General features: G+C 47.1%; 1 protein-coding gene across 2 annotated transcripts in view; it reads left to right on the top strand.

Annotated features, from left to right (window-relative positions):
* Window positions 1–18,185, top strand: part of MDGA2 (MAM domain containing glycosylphosphatidylinositol anchor 2) — a 194,626-nt gene that overhangs the window by 103,843 nt on the left and 72,598 nt on the right. For both annotated transcript variants that reach the window (XM_064422771.1, XM_064422772.1), the window contains one exon: window positions 14,255–14,584. In XM_064422771.1, the coding sequence (XP_064278841.1) occupies window positions 14,255–14,584 (330 nt within the window). The remainder of the gene's footprint in view (window positions 1–14,254; window positions 14,585–18,185) is intronic.

Below are 18,185 nucleotides of genomic sequence, written 5' to 3'. Positions count from 1 at the left end.
ATGTTCAACATTCAATGTTCAACAGGGGGGTTTTCCTCTGTTTTCAAATGGTCGTGGTTGGATTAAATCTTGAAGGTCTCTTTCAACCTTGATAATTCTCTCAGTCTGGGATTTCTGGTCATTTCTAATCAGTTATGGGATGAAATAGTATTGGTTTCCAAGCCTGCCAGAGTTCTTGTGCTGGGATCAAAGCCCTGAGGTAGAACAAGGGTGGTTTGGTGTCTTTTTGTGTTGGAGTGATGCAGCAGCTTTTTCATGCAAAGTGGAGAGAAATTGGTTTGCTCAGCCTGGAGGGGACTGAGGGGATGTGGTCTTCAACATCCTCCTGAGGAGCAGCTCTGATTGATGGTCCCTGTGACAGGGACAGGAACCAGGGAATGCCTGAAGCTGTGCCAGGGCAGGTCAGGCTGGAGATCAGGAAGGGTTCTTCCCCAGAGGATGCTGGCACTGACCAGGCTCCCCAGGGAATGGGCACAGCCCTGGGGCTGCCAGAGCTCCAGGAGCCTTTGGCCAGCGCTGCCAGGGATGCCCAGGGTGGGATTGTTGGGGGTCTGGGTAGGGAACGATTTGGACTCCATGATCCTTGTGGGATCCTTCCAATTCCATGGTTCTATGAAATGATCACCAAAGGCCTTGGATGCATTCCAAGCTCCTGGAGTTCTCATTGCCTCCTTCACCTCTTCCTTCCTCCTTATCTGAAGCTGTTCCTTCAGATGGGAATATCCTCCCTGGAGGCTGGGAATGTCCTCCCTGGTGGGGAGCTTTAGATTGATCCCTGTGCTTTAATTCCAGGAAATATCAGGAGAAGTGTCTGTCTGAGGTGAAAACAAAAGAGGAGGGTTTGCACAACAACTGCTCCCAGCTGGAGGGAATCTTTCCCTGCTCGTTTATTCCCTTCTGGAAAACCCCTGGGACACAGGCAGTTGTTTTGGATACAGAGCTGGATTGGCATCATCAGAGAGGGTTCACCTCCCTGAACCAAACACTTCACCTGAACCTCATTTTCCACTATTAATCTGGGAATGGAGGTGAAACATAAACTCTGAGCTATAGGAATTTGAAAGAATAACCTGGGATTAGTCAGACTCAGGAAAAACTGAGGGACAGAGAGCCAATGTGGGAATATTTCACGGGAGCCACAACCCCTGCTCACTTCGTATTGCCCACCATCTCCTGCTCTCCAGCAGGATGAGGAATTAGGAGCTATTTCTGTCCTGGAGGTCATAGAGGGAGCATTGGATCAGCATGGATTGGATCAGGAGATGGGTGTGGATTTATTTGGAATATTGTGTTTGAATTTGAATTTCTGACATTTGGCTCTGAGGTTCTGTTGTCATTCCTCGGCTCAGGAATATTAATTTGCTGGGATTTACATGGGGATGAGGTGGGGAAGGGGAATTGGGAGTGGAAAATAGCTTGGAATAAGGAAAAGGAGAGGAAGAACTTGTTGTGAAAAGAAACCTCAGTGTTTTAATTGACCCAGTGGACAGCACCAGCCAGCCCTGAGGAAAAGCCACATCCCTAAATCCCTGCAGACACAAATTCCATGAGTCATGGCATCATAATAAAAATAATAATACTATCCCCTCAAGTTTTTATTTATAGAAGATGATGCCTGGGAGCTGCAAGTTGTTGAATAAAGTCTCATTAAAACACTCTAGGTGTTTTTGCTTTTCCCTCTCTGCTTTTGTGGCCCTGTTAATGCTGGGAAGGGACCACAATGAGAAGAGCCCATTAAATAAACGAAGCTCAGCTCCTTCCTAGCCCCAGTTTTATTATTACCCCCTTATTATTTCTGTTAAATGGGAAAAACTCACCTTTAGAAGGAAAAAATTCTCCATTCCAGTCTCGGATTTATCTTTGCTGGAAGTGATGCCGAGTTGAGGAGTGAAATATGAGAGAAAAGCAGAGTTTAGGTTGACTTTGTGTGTTTATTTCTCAGCATTTTGCCTCATTTCTCTCTCACTTCAGCTCATTTTGCTGTTATGGGTCAGGATTTTCACACAGCAGCTAAAGAGAGAAGAGAATTTGCTGGAAATAGAAATTTCCATGCCAGGCAGGAGAAGCATTTGGTAAATGGAGTTCCCATCTTGTGCCAGGTGCACCCTGAATCCCAGGATTCAACAATAATCTCCCAATCTGACCCAGAAATAAATCTTCACTCAAAGCACCAGCAGAGCTCAGAGGAAATGTTTTCCCTTTAAATGTCTCTAAATTTCAGTGTTTTATCTGAGTGTGCCTTTGTTGTCTGTGCTTCATTCCATGAATGAAGCATCGCCATGATTTTTTTTCTGGATGTTTTCCTGTTTTTGTGGCTGCTGGCCACCCACACCTGACTTCAAAGGTGGAGAGGGACTTGGGACGAGGAAGATGTGGATGTGTTGGAGGAGGCCATGGAGCTGCTCCCAGGGCTGGAGCTGCTCTGGAGCCAGGCTGGGAGAGCTGGGAGTGTTCCCCTGGAGAGGAGAAGGCTCCAGGGAGAGCTGAGGGTACCTAAAGGGGCTCCAGGAGAGCTGCAGAGGGACTGGGGACAAGGCATGGAGGGACAGGAGCCAGGGAATGGCTCCCAGTGCCAGAGGGCAGGGCTGCTTAGGAGATTGGGAATTGGGAATTTCTGGCTGGAGTGAACAGGACAAGGGGAAATGGCTTTAAACTGGAAGGAGGGTGAATTGAATCGGATATTGGAAAGGAATTCCTGGCTGGGAAGGTGGGGGGGGGGAGAATTCCCAGAGAACTTGGGATCCAGGTACCCCTGAAAGTGTCCAACAGACAGGTTGGACACTGGGCTTGGAGCAGCCTGGGATAGTGGGAGGTGTCCCTGGCCATGGAAAGGATGGGAATGGGATGGGATTTAAGGTCCCTTCACCCCAACCATTCCAGGATTCTCTGATTCCAAGGTGGCAGCTCCATCCAGTGAGACAGGAAAATGCTGGAAAACATCCTTGAAGGACACCTGCACATCAGAACAGGACACAGGGAGAGCCACAGAAGCATTTTCCAGGGCTTAAATTCAATGGCACTGACAGGGTTGGGAAGGGTATCAGGCTGCGTGAAAATCATGGACCCACAGAATTGCTGAGGTTGGAAAAGTCCTCCAAGACCATCAAATCCAACCCTTCCCCAGCACTGCCAAGGCCACCATGTCCCCAAGTGCCACATCCACAGGTCTTTAAATCCCTGCAGGAAAGGGGACTCCATCCCATGCCTGGACATCCTGTTCCATTGATTCCTTCCTGAGGGACTTCTCCCATTCCCACCTTTTATCTGATCCTTCCTACTTTGCCATTGTAACAGCAGCACGTTTTTAATTCCATTTGACTCTGCCTGTGTGACTTTCACCTTCTGGGAAGTGGAAACCTCATCCTTGGAGTTAATTTTTTCCGAGGGGTGGGATTCCCTGTCAGTTGAAATAGAAAATAATGGCCGTGCTCAACAGCAGCACAAAAGCTCTTCCCGGACAAAAAGCACTCCAGGGAAATCCCTTTGTAAGGCCAGGATTGCTGGAAGTACCTCTGGGTTATTCCTTTAAAAACTGTGTGTGAACTGTAGGCGTGGCTGCTAAAAAAAATTAAGGAATAAAAATAGAAGGAGGAAGCTCAGATTGGGAAATTAATGAACGTTTGTTGCTTTTTTAATTAAATAAAAATTCTGGGATTTTGTTCTCTACACCTGCCTTCCTTCTGCTTTCATGATCTTTATCCCAAAGCTATTTTTAGGAATTTCCCTTGGGGTTTAGAGGAATAAAGGATAAAATTAAGGCTGGTTGGACATCAGCACCTCTGGAATGTCCCCAGATTCCATCAACTGAAATGTGGGCAGGGCCCCCATGAGCTGCTGAGCATCACACCCTGGGAAAGACTCTGGAATTTTATCCCAGAGGTGGTACCGGGGTTTGGTCACCCAGCAGGTCACTCCTGGCAGGAGGGTGAGCGATGGCACATCTGGACTTGTGGTCACTGCCTGGAATATTCTGGGATTGGCTGGGAATTCTAATATCCTAAAATGCTGGATTTTCCATGAAACTGGAGCAAAGATCTTTTTTTCATTCTTTCTTTCCTCTCTGTATCCTGGGAAGGGCTCCCAGGAAACAGAACTGAATAAATTTTGGGATGTGGGTCTGGCATGTGTAGTCACTGCCTGGAATCATCTGGCACTAGCTGGGAATGCTAAAATCCTAAAATGTTCATTTTTCATGGAATTGGCAGAAGGGGCTTTTTTTCCATCTTTTTTTTTTCTTTTTCTTTGTATTCTGGGAAAAAATCCCAGCAAGTGGGGGAATGGAATAAAGTTAGGGATGGGGGTCTGGCAAGTGTGGTCACTGCATGAATCATCTGGGGTTGGTTGGGAATTCTAAAATCAAAACATGCTGGATTTTCCATGAAACTGGCACTGCTCATCCTTCTTTTCCTCTCTGTATCCTGGGAAAAGCTCCCAGGAAGCAGAATAGAATGAATTTCCGGACGTGGGTCCATGGTGGCCTTGGCAGTGCTGGGATAACACCTTGGCTTGATGATGTCCAAGGGCTTTTCCAACCTTATAATTCTGATTTTCCATCTTTTTTCCTGGCTGGATAATTCCAAAGGCCTTATCAAATATCCTCAGGCATCTCCTCCATGGAGAAACGTCCTCTGTGATGGAATTTCAAAAGATTTTAACCAAGCAAACCCGATCTCCTCATCCACAGTGTTCCTACAGCCATAAATTCCCAGTGTGCTCCTTAAAAGTTTACAGCTCTGGGAATGAATGTGGGAAAAAGGGGAGCTTTGGAGTTGAATAAATCCATTTATTTTTATTATCTGCCACAGGCTCAGGCCCTTGAGCTCTTCCCAGGCTGGAGGGTCATGGATGAGTTCATAAACGGCTCTCCTATAAAAACGGAGATGGTTTATTGATCCTTCTGCCCTTTCATTAGGACTTCCCAGAATTTTTTGTGAGCAGGAATTTGATTTTGAAGGGAGTTTGCTGCTCTGGAGGATATCATGAGGAGCCTGTTTGGCACCACGTGTGTGGAAGGATATATCAGAAGGGATTTCAGGAGATGGGATTCATCTGATCCCTCTCCTTGTCTTCGGGTGGACACATTTTTTCCCCATTTTGTCGTGGGGATGCTGGGAACAATGGCTGGATATGAGGCTAGGTATGGCCAGGTGGGAAAGAGGCCAAAGGCACCTGGATTGGATCAGGAATTGTGTGGGAGCAGGAGCAGGAGCAGGGAAGGGATTGTCCTGACTGTCCCCTGTGCTGGAAATGCTGGAGCACCTCAAGGGCTGTGTCCAGTTCTGGACCCCTCAACTCTGGAAGGACCTGGAGGGGATGGAGAGTGTCCAGGGAAGGGAAGGGAGCTGGGGAGGGGCTGGAGAATTCCTGAGGGAGCTGGGAAGGGGCTGAGCCTGGAGCAAAGGAGGCTCAGGGGCCCTTGTGGCTCTGCACAGCTCCTGCCAGGAGGGGACAGCCGGGGGGTCGGGCTGTGCTCCAGGGAACAGGGACAGGAGCAGAGGGAACGGCCTCAGGCTGGGCCAGGGCAGCTCAGGGTGGGCACAGCAGGAATTTCCCCATGGAAAGGGTGCTCAGGCCTTGGCACTGCCCAGGGAGGGTTGGAGTGCCCATCCCTGGAGGTGTCCCAGGAATTCCTGGAGGTGGCACTGAGAGCTCTGGGCTGGGGACAAGGTGGGCATTGGGGCACAGCTGGGACTTGGTGACCTTGGAGCTCATTTGCAACCTTTCTTTTCCAACAGTGATCTCATGGTGTTTAGATTGGATATTTGGGGGAATTTCTTCCCTAAAAGGGTTCCCAGCCCTGGCACAGGTACAGGGTGGAGTCCCTAACCCAGAGGGATTTAAATCCATGTGGATGTGGCACTTGGGGATATGGGGCAGTGGTGGCCTTGGCAGGGCTGGGGAATGGTTGGATGAACTTTGAGGTCTTTTCCAACCTTCATGATTCCATGAATATCTGTCTTCTGGTTTGGAGTGCCCATCCCTGGAGGGGGCACTCAGAGCTCTGGGCTGGGGACAAGATGGGCATGGGGCACAGCTGGGACTCTGATCTTGGAGCTCTTTTCCAACCTCAATTATTCTGGGTTTCTACTGGAGACAAGGATAAAGGTTATTCTTACTCTTGATTGGCAGAAGTTATTAATTACTAAAGCTGATAATTGTTTTGGCAGGGTTTGTGCTGTACTTTAAATATTGTTTTAGATCCTGGCTGATAACACACGACAAGATCTGGGGACTTATACCAACATTTTATTTTTGGCGGAGAAAAAGTTGATTTTTTCCAAGTTTTTTCTCCTCTCGGAGGGGGAGGAAACCAAGAGAAGGATGAGCTCACAGTGGTTTCTTCTGATGTTCCAAGGTGCTTTGCTGTCCTTGAAATGTGTTTTAAGACATTTTTCCTGCTGCATCAAGCCACTGGGACTGGGATTTTTAGGTCTTTGCCCAGTCTGATAAATAATTTGGGGAATTTTATAAGATCCTGGTGTAGTTTTGAGGTACTTAAGAGTGGGATAAAAAGTGTTGGAGGGAAATGCATCCTATGTTGGAACAAATGCAGGCTCTATGGAGATCCTGAGCTCCAACAAAGCTTCTGAGCCACCCCAAAAGCAGGAATAGGGATAATCCAGTGTGGAAACCTTGGGAATGGGGCTTTTCTCTGGGACTGGGAGAATGGCTGAGTTTCATGCAGAAAGAAGGAAGATTTCCAAAGGATCACTTTGGAGCAGAAAAACTCAGCAAGGTTTTTGGGGTTTTTTTTGGGTTTTTTTTGCGGACAGCTTTGGCACAAGAATGAAACATTTTAAAGGCCCTGGAAAACATCCAGCTGCAACATTCCAAGGATTTAAAATTTGTTTGGCAAGTGCAGAGCCCACTGGGGGTTGTGACAGTTTCTCTGAAGGGTTTCATTTATAGCCCAATCCTTGGCTGTCTTGTGACAAGACCCCTGAATTCCCATTTTCTTGTGGGATGGGGCAGCCCCGATCCACTGCTCCAGCCATACATCCATGTCCTGGCAAGCTGGCATTTTGGAGCTTAGGAATTATTTTGGCTTTTCCCCCCTTTTTCTTCTGCTTGGGGTTTTAAAAGTGGCAAAATTTCAGCTGCTAAGTTGTCCCTGTTTCTTCTTTGTCAAATTTCTGCAGTTTTTGTAATTTCACCCTCAGGTGAATATGTTGGGATCTCATCCATGATCCACCACCCATATCCCCTTTAAATCAGGGAGGAAGCACCTTTCCATCAGGAAAAATGGAAGGACACAGCAATTTCTGTCTCCAAACCCAGTGACACCACTGGCACAGCTCCTGGTGTTTCCTGGGAGCTGAGGGTGGGAGGTTGTGAAATTTCCATCCCTGGAGGTCTTCAGTTCTTGGAAAAGCTGGTGTGAGCTGGAGATCGGAGAAGGAACCTCCTGAGCTCAATCCCACCTGGATATTTCTTGGAATTACAGAATTATTTGTGCTGGAAGAGATCTTAGAGATCATCTATTCCCAGCCCCCAACGTCTTTTCTCCTGGTGCCACCGATTTCAGTAGAATCTTTCCTTCTAAAAGCCGTTAAAAGAGGAACCACGCTGAGTTCCTCCCCCTTTGATCTCGCCTTCATCTCTTTAACGGATCAGATCTGGAGCAAGTTGTAAACTGAAATTTTCATCATTCAAAGGAATCCAAACCTCCCCCTCCTTCAAAAGAGCAACTCCGAAGGAGCTGGGAGCTAATTAAGCTGAGCACACGGAAAAACAGGAATAAAAAATCCTTTTCTTTGCAAAATTAGCAGCGGTTTCTAAAAGTAGAGACAAAACCTGAAGTCTCTCCGTGGGATTTGCATTTAAATTGGAAGTGGGAATGCATCTGGCCTTGGAAGTGCCAAATAATTACTTGATATTAAAAAGTTTGGAGATGCTTTAGGAGAAGACGTTTGACATCTTAATTGTTTGGTGAGCTGCTAGAAGTTCAGGATTTTAAAATCTTCCAGCTCAAACTGTGTTGACAGGAGCAGAACGAGCTGGTGCTGAAATGTTGGGAATGTGGAGCTTTTTTTAGCAGGAATTAGCTTCAAGCCTGTCTTGGGATGCGAAGCGAACACTGGGGAAGCAGCATTTTCTCAGTTATCTCAGAGCCTTTTCCCCATGGATTGGAAGTGTTGGAAGAGGTTGCTCAGGGGTGGGATGGAGTCACAGTCCCTGGAATTGTGCCCAGAATGTGTGGATGAGGACAAGGTTTAGTGGTGACCACAGAGGTGGTACTCATTGATGGTTGGACTCGGTGAGCTCAGAGCACTTCTCCAAACTGAAAAATTCCATGATTCTAAATGCCCAATTTAAGGAATTTGAATTTTGTGAGTGGTTCACGTTGGAGTATTGTCCCTAAAAACACAGACCATTTATTACATTACTCTCTTTTTTATGTTTTTTTTTACTATTTTTTATTTCCTTCCAACTCAGACTGGTCCTTATGACTGGCATTCCATCGAGGTCTGGGTTTCTCAGGACAAGGAAGGTGTGGATGTGTTGGAGGAGGCCACGGAGCTGCTCCGAGGACTGGAGCTGCTCCAAGAGCTGGGAATACTCACCTGGAGAGGAGAAGGCTCCAGGGAGAGCTCAGAGCCCCTGGCAGGGCCTGAAGGGGCTCCAGGAGAGCTGCAGAGGGACTGGGGACAAGGCATGGAGGGACAGGAGCCAGGGAATGGCTCCCACTGCCAGAGGGCAGGGATGGGTGGGAGACTGGGAACTGGGAATTGCTGGCTGGGCTGGAATTGCCAGAGCAGCTGTGGCTGCCCCTGGATCCCTGGCAGTGCCCAAGGCCAGGCTGGACACTGGGGCTGGAGCAGCCTGGGACAGTGGGAGGTGTCCCTGCCATGGCAGGGTGGCACTGGGTGGAATTTAGTGTCTCTTCCAACCCAAACCATTCTGGAATTCTGTGCTACATTTTGGTTATGCTGAGCTGATATCCTCAAACTCTGTTTGGGGTGTGGTTTTGCTCTTTTATTCATAATGAAGTTTTACAATTAAGCCAGAAATCTGTAATTTCCTCTCCATTATTTTCCTCTAATATTTTCCTGGTCCATGACAGCAAATGTAAATTTTTGGCAACCACAAATTCAAGCTTTTTTCCCATTTTTTATCCACAGAACAATGCCAAAATGTATTTTCTTGTAAAGAATGAAGTTTAATGACCGCACTGGGATAATCACCAGTGAAAAAGATCTTTTCGACAGTTGTTAAAGTGTTTGGATAAGGGAATTAAGGGAATCCTGGAGAACATTAAAGACAGACCCAACTTTATTGCCCACAGCCAAAATAAACAAAAATTTAGTGTCTCTTCAGAACTTGGGATAAAAACTTGGATTTTCCTTCTCTTGATTTGATAGCAGTGGACAAGTTACTGCCAAGACAGCAGGAAAGGATTTCTGTGGGTTTTTATTCAGTGGGAATGAGGGTTTTGGGCAGCTAATGGATCCTTTTAGGCTGGAATTCCAGATAGAAATAAATATGGACTGCGGGGCTCTTCCCATGTAGGATACTGGAGCAGATTTTGTGGTTCCATCCATTAGCACATCATTCCAGGATGGTTTGGCCAGGTTGGATGGAGCTTGGAACAATCTGAGATAGTGGAAACTGTCCCTGATCATGGGGTTTGGACTGGACAATCCTTAAATTCATTTCCAACCCAATCCATCCTGCAATTCTGGGATCTTTGGCCATTTCCTTGCTGTGGCTCTGTAGTCCATTATCCTTAAAAAATAAGTGAAGAATCTTTCCCAGGATAACAAACTCCTTATCTCACATGTGAGAAGGAAACAGGAAGGGATCAGGAACACCTGGACACCAGGAAAGGTTTCTTGGCTTCTCTGACCCAGCTGACAGTGAGATCCAGGAGATCACAAAATTCCCAGTGATTTTGGAGGATCCTGGAACTGAGGTGTGGCTGGGCACGAAGTTATTGGAATATGGGAAATTTCCCACTCTGGGTGCTAAGGAAAAGGGCCAGGTTGGGTTCTGAGCTCTCCAAACCTCCAACATCTGCTCCAAGATTTTGCAGGGCTCCACATCTGCTGGGGTGAAGTTCTCCTCTTTCTCACTGTGAAATTGTTGACAAAAAACAAAGGGAAACAACCAAAATTACTCCAGACCTCCTCTGGGGAGGGTACAGAAGGTGCCTCAAGGAGCCTCTGGCTGCTCAAAGAAGGTTAAAACTAGAAATTTGGGGTTTTGCTGCTCCATGGTCCTGTTGTCACACATTAAACACGGACAGAACCATCAGCAACCACAAATCCAAGCACTCCCTGTGTCCTGAATCCACTTGGGAAGCAGACAGGGGTCCATAATTCTCATGTCAAAGACTAAAAATGGTGCAGAACTTGATGTATTTAGGGGTGCTGTCTGAGCCATTGGAAATTGGTGAGGCAGGAACATTCTGAGACATTAAAGGAAAATTTGGGGTTGATCAGGGAGGGGGTGGGAAAAAACCAACTGAACCTGATGAATGCAAATAGGCCTTGCTTGAGATCCTCAACTGCATTTTATTACTTTGAAAATATAATTAATGAGGGAGGGCAGGGACTGTTTGTGAGGAGTTTGAGGACAAAAGTTGTTTCATCTCGGGCTGTTTGATCACATCCTCATTCTTTGGGGCCTCTTTGGAACGAGGCTGGCACTTTGCTGAGTCTCAAAGAACAGTTTCAGATTTATTTGCACATTTGCTGCTCCTTTGGAGCTCCGTGGGCTGGTGATGTTCCCAAAAATCCACTGGGTTGGGTCTGCAGCAGCATCTCCCACATTTTGCTGGTTAATCAGAGAATCCTGGAATGGTTTGGGTGGGAAGTGGCTTTAGAGATGATTCCATCCACCCCTGCCATGGCAGGGACACCTCCCACTGTCCCAGGCTGCTCCAGCCCCAATGTCCAACCTGGCCTTGGGCATTGCCAGGGATCCAGGGGCAGCCACAGTTGCTCTGGCAATTCCAGCCCAGCCAGGAATTCCTTCCCAATATCCCATTAAACTTCTTTAAGTTTATAACCATTCCCCCTTGTCTCTGCCTGTGTAAAAACCCCATAACCTTTAATTTCTCTTTTATTTCTGTGTCTCGCCCCATGAAAACTTCTCAGTGATGTCTAAAATGTAACTGATACCACAGAGACAAAATCATTGGTGTGGCTCAATTTTCTTGGCATTTTGGAATGCCCTCCTGGAAACGGAGGTCCAGGAATCTACAGCTGAGGAAAAGCCAAGCATTGTTTTATGGGATTGCTGGATGGAGGAAATGATACAAAAACCCTTTTTCTTTACCTGGTGGGTTTGTATCCAGCTCAGCTCAGGTGTTCCCAATGTGGTGGAAATCAGGATGGTCTGAAGGGATTTTGGAGGCCTCATCCAGGGTCATGGAATGGTTTGGGTTGGAAGAAACTTAAGGACCACCCAGTTCCAACACCCTACTCCTTGCAAGAAACAGCTTTGACCCAAACTTTGAGGATCTGCTCCCTTTTCTTACCTTGGAATTTGTGCTTTTACACAAAGGAAAGTTACCCTGACTTCCCTGCTAGACTTTGTTCAGTTCTAGGCAGGAGAAACTGCTGAAAATTCAGAAATAAAAATAGTTTATTGAGGTTATGAGCAACTAATTTGAGCTGAAACGTCGCGTTGGTCGTGCCCATCGAGTTCTTTTTTGGTTTTCCCCTGCCTGAAAAGGATCTGCATAAAATATTGAGGGGTTTTTGTGTGTGTAAGCATTGTTTGTGCTGTTATTTCCACACAAAAAAAGAGCTCAGCTCGTGCCTTAGAGTTTAATTCTGTGGCAGTTTCTAACTGGTTCATCCTCTTGATTCCAACTTGGTAGTGCTGATTCCTGGGAATTGGCTGAGAATTTCCCAAGGGAAGGAGAGCTGCTCAGTAAAGAGAAAGTGCAAAAAATTCCATCTTGATTAAAGCCATGAAACTCCCTTAAATAAATATAAGTAAATGAATAATGTAAATAAATTAAATAATTAATGAATAAATAAAATCAACCAGTTGGATTCTTTAAGATGTGGTTAGAACTGAGGAGCAGCATCCGAAATGACGCTTTTCCTAGAAAAATACCAAATTTTCCATTCTCTCCTTAAAAATGTTGCCTTCCTTAGTGGAAGAAGCCTCTCCTACCCTGTGGGACTGAGGGTAAATAGCTCAAATTTAGGCTTTCCCCCCCAATTTGAAAAGACAACCAAATAAATAAATAAATAAATGTAAATTCTTTTCTGAGCTCTGGAAGTGTTAATTCTTTCCCAGGTGGCGGGAGTGCTTGTTCAGCGTGGAATTTGCAAGTCCCAAAGTTTTGCTCTGTTCAAGGAGCTACTGAATTACGAAAATTGAGTCTGAATTAGCAAAATTGAGTTTGAATTAGCAAAACTGAGTTGGAATTAACAAAATTGAGTCTGAATTAGCAAAACTGAATCTGAACTCAACATTTTCACCACTTGTGGATGGAGCAAACAGACTTTTTAATATGTCTAAACTTGGAATCTCTAGAATTTTCCAGGGCCTGAAGGGGCTCCAGGAGAGCTGCAGAGGGACTGGGGACAAGGATGGAGGGACAGGAGCCAGGGAATGGCTCCCACTGCCAGAGGGCAGGGATGGATGGGAGACTGGGAACTGGGAATTGCTGGCTGGGCTGGAATTGCCAGAGCAGCTGGGGCTGCCCCTGGATCCCTGGCAGTGCCCAAGGCCAGGCTGGACACTGGGACACCCTGGGACAGTGGGAGGTGTCCCTGCCATAACAGGGGTGGGACTGGGTGGGATTTAAGGTCTCTCCCAACCCAAACCATTGTAGGATTCTGTGAAATGGATCCAGGACAGAGGGAGTAGGGAGAGGAACCCAGGGAATTGTGAAACCTCTCAGTAGAATTTGCTATAAATGGTGGATATCACAATTTATCTTTTGTACTTCTACGCAGCAGATTTGTACAATTTCTAACCAATATTTTCAGATTGGGACCATCCAGATGGAAAAAACCACTTTGTAAACCCAAAAACATCCTTTGGCACATCTCTATAGGGGAAAAAAATGGATTTTGGGATTGTGTCAGGAGCATTTTATATTCAGTTCATCAAAAAAATCCCTGTCCTTGAAAGGTTAAATGCCTGATCCTGAAGCATTCTCCCCAAAAAATAATCAGGATCATCCCAGCCCTCAACTGATGTTAGTGGGGGTGGAGTTTTGGAGAGTTTTAAGTTCATTTATAGAAAATTGAGGGGAGTGAGGTGCAGGAATATTTCACTCCTGGAGACTGAGGACGGAAGGCCAGGATAAGAGGCTCCTTTATGAGGAAGATGGTGGGAAATGAGGTTTTCCAAATCTGCTGTGTGAGGGATAACCTGCTCTGGGGGTTAGCCCTCAAAAAATCCCCCTCTGGAATCCTGTGATTTCCTTATCTCTGGTGGGAGGTGGAGAATTAATTGGATTTGTATTGGAAGCTTGGATAGTCCTGGATGCAGGAGAGATTCCAGATGGGTTGGAGGTGACCCCAGTGGCTGCATCAGTGATTTTAGGGTGACATTTCCCTTTTTCTGGTGCTTTGACAGGACGGGGATGAGGAAAAGCCTGGAAATCCCTCCAGAGATGGAAAACAACCCCTGAAATCTCAGGAATTGTTTTGATTGGCAGCAGCTCAGCTGATTTAGGTGCTGGTACTTCCTCTTTTTCATTGTGAAGTTGACAGCACTTCACACCTGCCTTATCCATGATGGAATTTAATCAGGATTTCGGATCCTAGGAAAAGTAACCCATGTGTTTAACATGTTCTTTGGAAATTCCAAGGGTTGGGTTTAGGAGTTCCACCGAAAAATCCCAGAATTATTGGGGTGGGAAGAAACCTTCAAGTTCATCCTATTCCATCCCATGAGTAGGGACACCTCCCACTATCCCAGGCTGCTCCAAGCCCTGTCCAACCTAGCCTTGAGTTTTTCCAGGGATGGAGCATTGGCCCTCTAGGGAACCTGTGCCTGTGTTTCATCCTAAGAATGAAAAAATCATAAAATCATATAAAATTTCTGCCTGATATCTCGTTTATTTCCACACAAACAAAAGCTCAGCTTGTGCTTCAGAGTTTAATTCTGTGCCAGTTTCCAGCTGGTTCATCCTCATGATTCCAAGTTGGTGCTGTGCAGATTCCTGGGATTAAAATCAAATCCTGTGGCTGCTGCCCCTTTAAAAATCAGATTTAGGCCTCCAGCAAGGCCAGATTTCTACTCTATGATATGAAATTGCTCCTTTTTTTTTGTGTTGCAGCCTTAAAAAAAGGACGCTTCTGGATCACCCCCGACCCGTACCACAAGGACGACAACATCCAGATCGGGCGGGAGGTGAAGATCTCGTGCCAGGTGGAAGCCATCCCCTCGGAGGAGCTCACCTTCAGCTGGTTCAAGAACGGGCGGCCCCTGCGCAGCTCGGAGAGGATGGTGATCACCCAGACCGACCCCGACGTGTCCCCTGGCACCACCAACCTGGACATCATCGACCTCAAGTTCACGGATTTCGGGACCTACACCTGCGTGGCGTCCCTCAAGGGAGGCGGCATCTCGGACATCAGCATCGATGTCAACATCTCCAGCAGCACGGGTGAGGAGCAGCGCCTTGGGGGAGGCTTCCCAGCAAATTCCAGGGGCTGCAAGGAGCTGGAGAGGGAAAGTTCTTCAGGAGCTGCTGGAAGGAACGGGGAACGGGTTCACACTGAGGGGAAATTTAGGTGGGATGTTGAGAACGAATTCCTGGCTGGGAAGGAGGGGAGGCCCTGGCACAGGGTGCCCAGAGCAGCTGTGGCTGCCCCTGGATCCCTGGCAGTGCCCAAGGCCAGGTTGGACATTGGGGCTGGAGCAGCCTGGGACAGTGGGAGGTGTCCTTGCCATGGCAGGGGCTGGAATGAAATCAGTTTTAATCACAAACCACTCTGGGATTCCCTGAGCCTCAATCAGGGGCTGAGTTGCTTTGGTCAAACAGAAACCTGAAGAAAGTTCCCTGTTGGATCATTTTTGTTCATGGAGGTGCTCCAAGGCTGGAGCCCCTCTGAAGCCAGGCTGGGAGAGCTAGGAATGTTCCCTGGAGAGGAGAAGGCTCCAGGGAGAGCTCAGAGCCCCTGGCAGGGCCTGGAGGGGCTCCAGGAGAGCTGCAGAGGGACTGGGGACAAGGCATGGAGGGACAGGAGCCAGGGAATGGCTCCCACTGCCAGAGGGCAGGGATGGGTGGGAGACTGGGAACTGGGAATTGCTGGCTGGGCTGGAATTGCCAGAGCAGCTGTGGCTGCCCCTGGATCCCTGGCAGTGCCCAAGGCCAGGTTGGACACTGGGACTGGAGCAGCCTGGCACAGTGGGAGGTGTCCCTGCCATGGCAGGGGTGGCACTGGATTTAGTGTCTCTTCCATCCCGAACCATTCCATGATTCCATGATTTTACTATCAGGAAAAGATCTGAGAGGATTCTTAGAGGAGAAGAGCCAGCTTTGGAATGATGGATGAGCATTCCATGCAGACTTTGTCACCTGCCTGCCCAGGTGGAGCAAACAGTGCTGTGTCATGCATCCAATAACTACTGAAATCCCTGGACTTCCTTGGGAATCCTTGGGAAAACTGATGGGATTTCCTGGAAACATCCATTAGTTGGCCATTCCTACCAGCTCGCTGTAATTCCTGCAGAAAATGATGAATTCTATCACTCCTTAAACTTCCTGTCCTGGAACACTCCAGAAAATCAGGAAAGGGGGAAGAAAATGTGGAGTTTGGGCTCAGCATCCTAAAAGGAATTCTGCTCTTGGAATGACTTCATTACCCAGCCAAGTGGAAGCTGAAATAGTTGCAGTGCTTTGAAGGTCATTACTGATTCATCAAGATTCATTACTGCTCTGCTAATTAGGAACAGAAGGCCCAGGCACAAACACATTTCCCAAATGCCACGACTTGCAGGGGTTTATTAACATCCCTCTGGATGTCTGGGATGGGGGGGAATTTCCTCTTCCTGGTGTTTGTGCGGCTCCTCCTGGAGCGGGGCAGGAGGGGCTGTGTCAAATCCTAGGGAAGGAGGAAATCCATGAATTGTCCAGGAGATTGGGAAGGGACGTGTGGCTCTGGAATTGCCCTTGTTTAGCAGGAATATTTTTTTCCCTTGACATTTTCAGCAGGAAAAATGCGGATTTATGTCCTGAGTATCTTATATAAATGGACCTGAAGTAATCCCCTCGCTGCTCCCCCCATATCTCAATAAAATAGGTCAGTGGAGAGTGGGAATCGAGGCTCAAACGTGGAATATCTGCCCTAGAAAAACCCTGTCATCCATGAAACCCACCCTGGGCAAATGTTACTGAGAGCCAGGCTGGGTTTTTCGGGATATGTGAGATCATGCCATGGAAACCTGGAGGCAGAAGATGCTAAAAAAGCAACAAGATGTTTAAAAAGCAACGAAAGCCTCAATAAAAGTGGGTTTGTGGTAAGAGAAAAAAAAAAGAGCTGGATTGGAGGGTGTCAGCCTGTGCAAGGGATTTTTTTTCTCTGCCTCCAATATTGGATTTAAGCAGGAAGAATCAGCTTTGGGATTGGGATGTTTTTTTCTTTTCAGGACACAGTTTTTATTCCCAAAAATCAGCATTTATCCCTTCTGGCTCATTCCCTTTCCACCTTTTCCCTGCAGACATCATTGAGCAGGGAAGAGACTTATTATTTTGGGGTATTTTCCTTTATTTTCTGGTTTTGCTGTTCTGAATTGCCATAGGAAGGTCTGGAGGAAATGCTGATCCCTCATTTCCTATGGGAGTCCTTCCCTGTGGTTCATTCCCACCCCGTGTGGGCACAGCCAGATGTCCCACATGGAAAAACAACAGACAAATTCCTGCCCCTGGGATGTGCCTGAGGATGGGCTGAGCTTGTACCACCTCAGGATGGGAACATCCTGGAGCAGGACGTGGATTTTGGATGAGCACAAGGAAGCCTGGAGGCCTCCAGATCTCATGCAATCATGGAATTATGGAATTGTGGAATCACAGAATGATGGAATCATGGAATTATGGAGTCACACAATCATGGAATCATGGAATCATGGACCTGTTTGTGTTGGAATGGATCTTTGAGCTGGAAGGGCCACCTTCCGCTATCCCAGGTTGCTCCAACACTTCCAGGGATAAATTTGGCTTTCCAGAAGTTCTGCTACATCCAGACAGAGAAATTCTTGGAGAGCTGCTCCGTGTGAGTCTCTGCAATATGAAAAGGGCTTCCCTGTCAAGCTAATCAGCTCTCCATTAAATAATGAATTAATTAAAGCTCCAGGCTGCTGTTCCAGGACCTGCAGCCTTGATCCCGTGGTGCCACAGGAGTCCTCTGGTCATCCTGTTCCTGCTTTGATGAGACATAAAAGAAACCTTGATTCCAGTTCAAAATGTTTATTGGAATCACAGCCGTTGCATAATGAGGACGTGGGGTTTGGGAGATAATTAGTGGCTAATTAAGATATTTGTAAACCTTAAGCACCGTCCAGAGCAGTCGTTGATGGCAGAGGCCTTTGGTTATTGCAGCAAATGGATGGGTTTGGTGAGCTGTTATCCTTGGAATTTATCTTGGGAAGGAGCAGGGAGCAGAAGGGACAGAAAAACACTGTATTTTGTTACAAATCTCTGTCTTTTATAGTTCTGGTTTTGTGCTTAGTGTGCAGAGTTTTTCTTGTTGGTTCCATCTTTGGGAGCCCCTTCCTGTCCTGCTCACAATCCCTTGGGAAATCAGATTTCTCTGGGATAAATCCACCCTCCACAGATTGATTCCAGCAGGATTTCTGGGAGCTGGCACCCTCTGTGTGGCAGAGTCTCTTTGTTCTTCTCCAGAGGGCTGTGGATGGACTCCTCATCCCGTGGTTCTCCTCATCCATGGATGCTCCTCAGCACGGCTCCTGCAAAAGTGCTGGAATTAATTTCCCTAATTTCCCGCTGGCTCTGCATGTTCTGGGTTTTAAATGTTCCTCTTTCCTCCGGCTGCAGAGCAGGGTGGTGGTTTAGGGCTTGAGTGCTGTGTTCCAAGCACTGATCTTGGAATTATTTCCCTGCCTGTGCAGAATTTTTGTCCAAAAATCAGGATCATCCCAACCCTCAGGACTGGACCCTTTGTCCATGGCCTCACCATCGCTTCAGAGTGAGAGGAAACAGCCTCAGAGGTGGTTTAAATTGGATCTTAGGAAAAATTCCTTCTCGG

This window comes from Passer domesticus, chromosome 6 (assembly GCF_036417665.1).
Source record: "Passer domesticus isolate bPasDom1 chromosome 6, bPasDom1.hap1, whole genome shotgun sequence".
Classification (NCBI taxonomy): domain Eukaryota; kingdom Metazoa; phylum Chordata; class Aves; order Passeriformes; family Passeridae; genus Passer; species Passer domesticus.
Note: the sequence above shows the minus strand (reverse complement) of the source record. Positions and strands in the feature narration are given on the sequence as shown.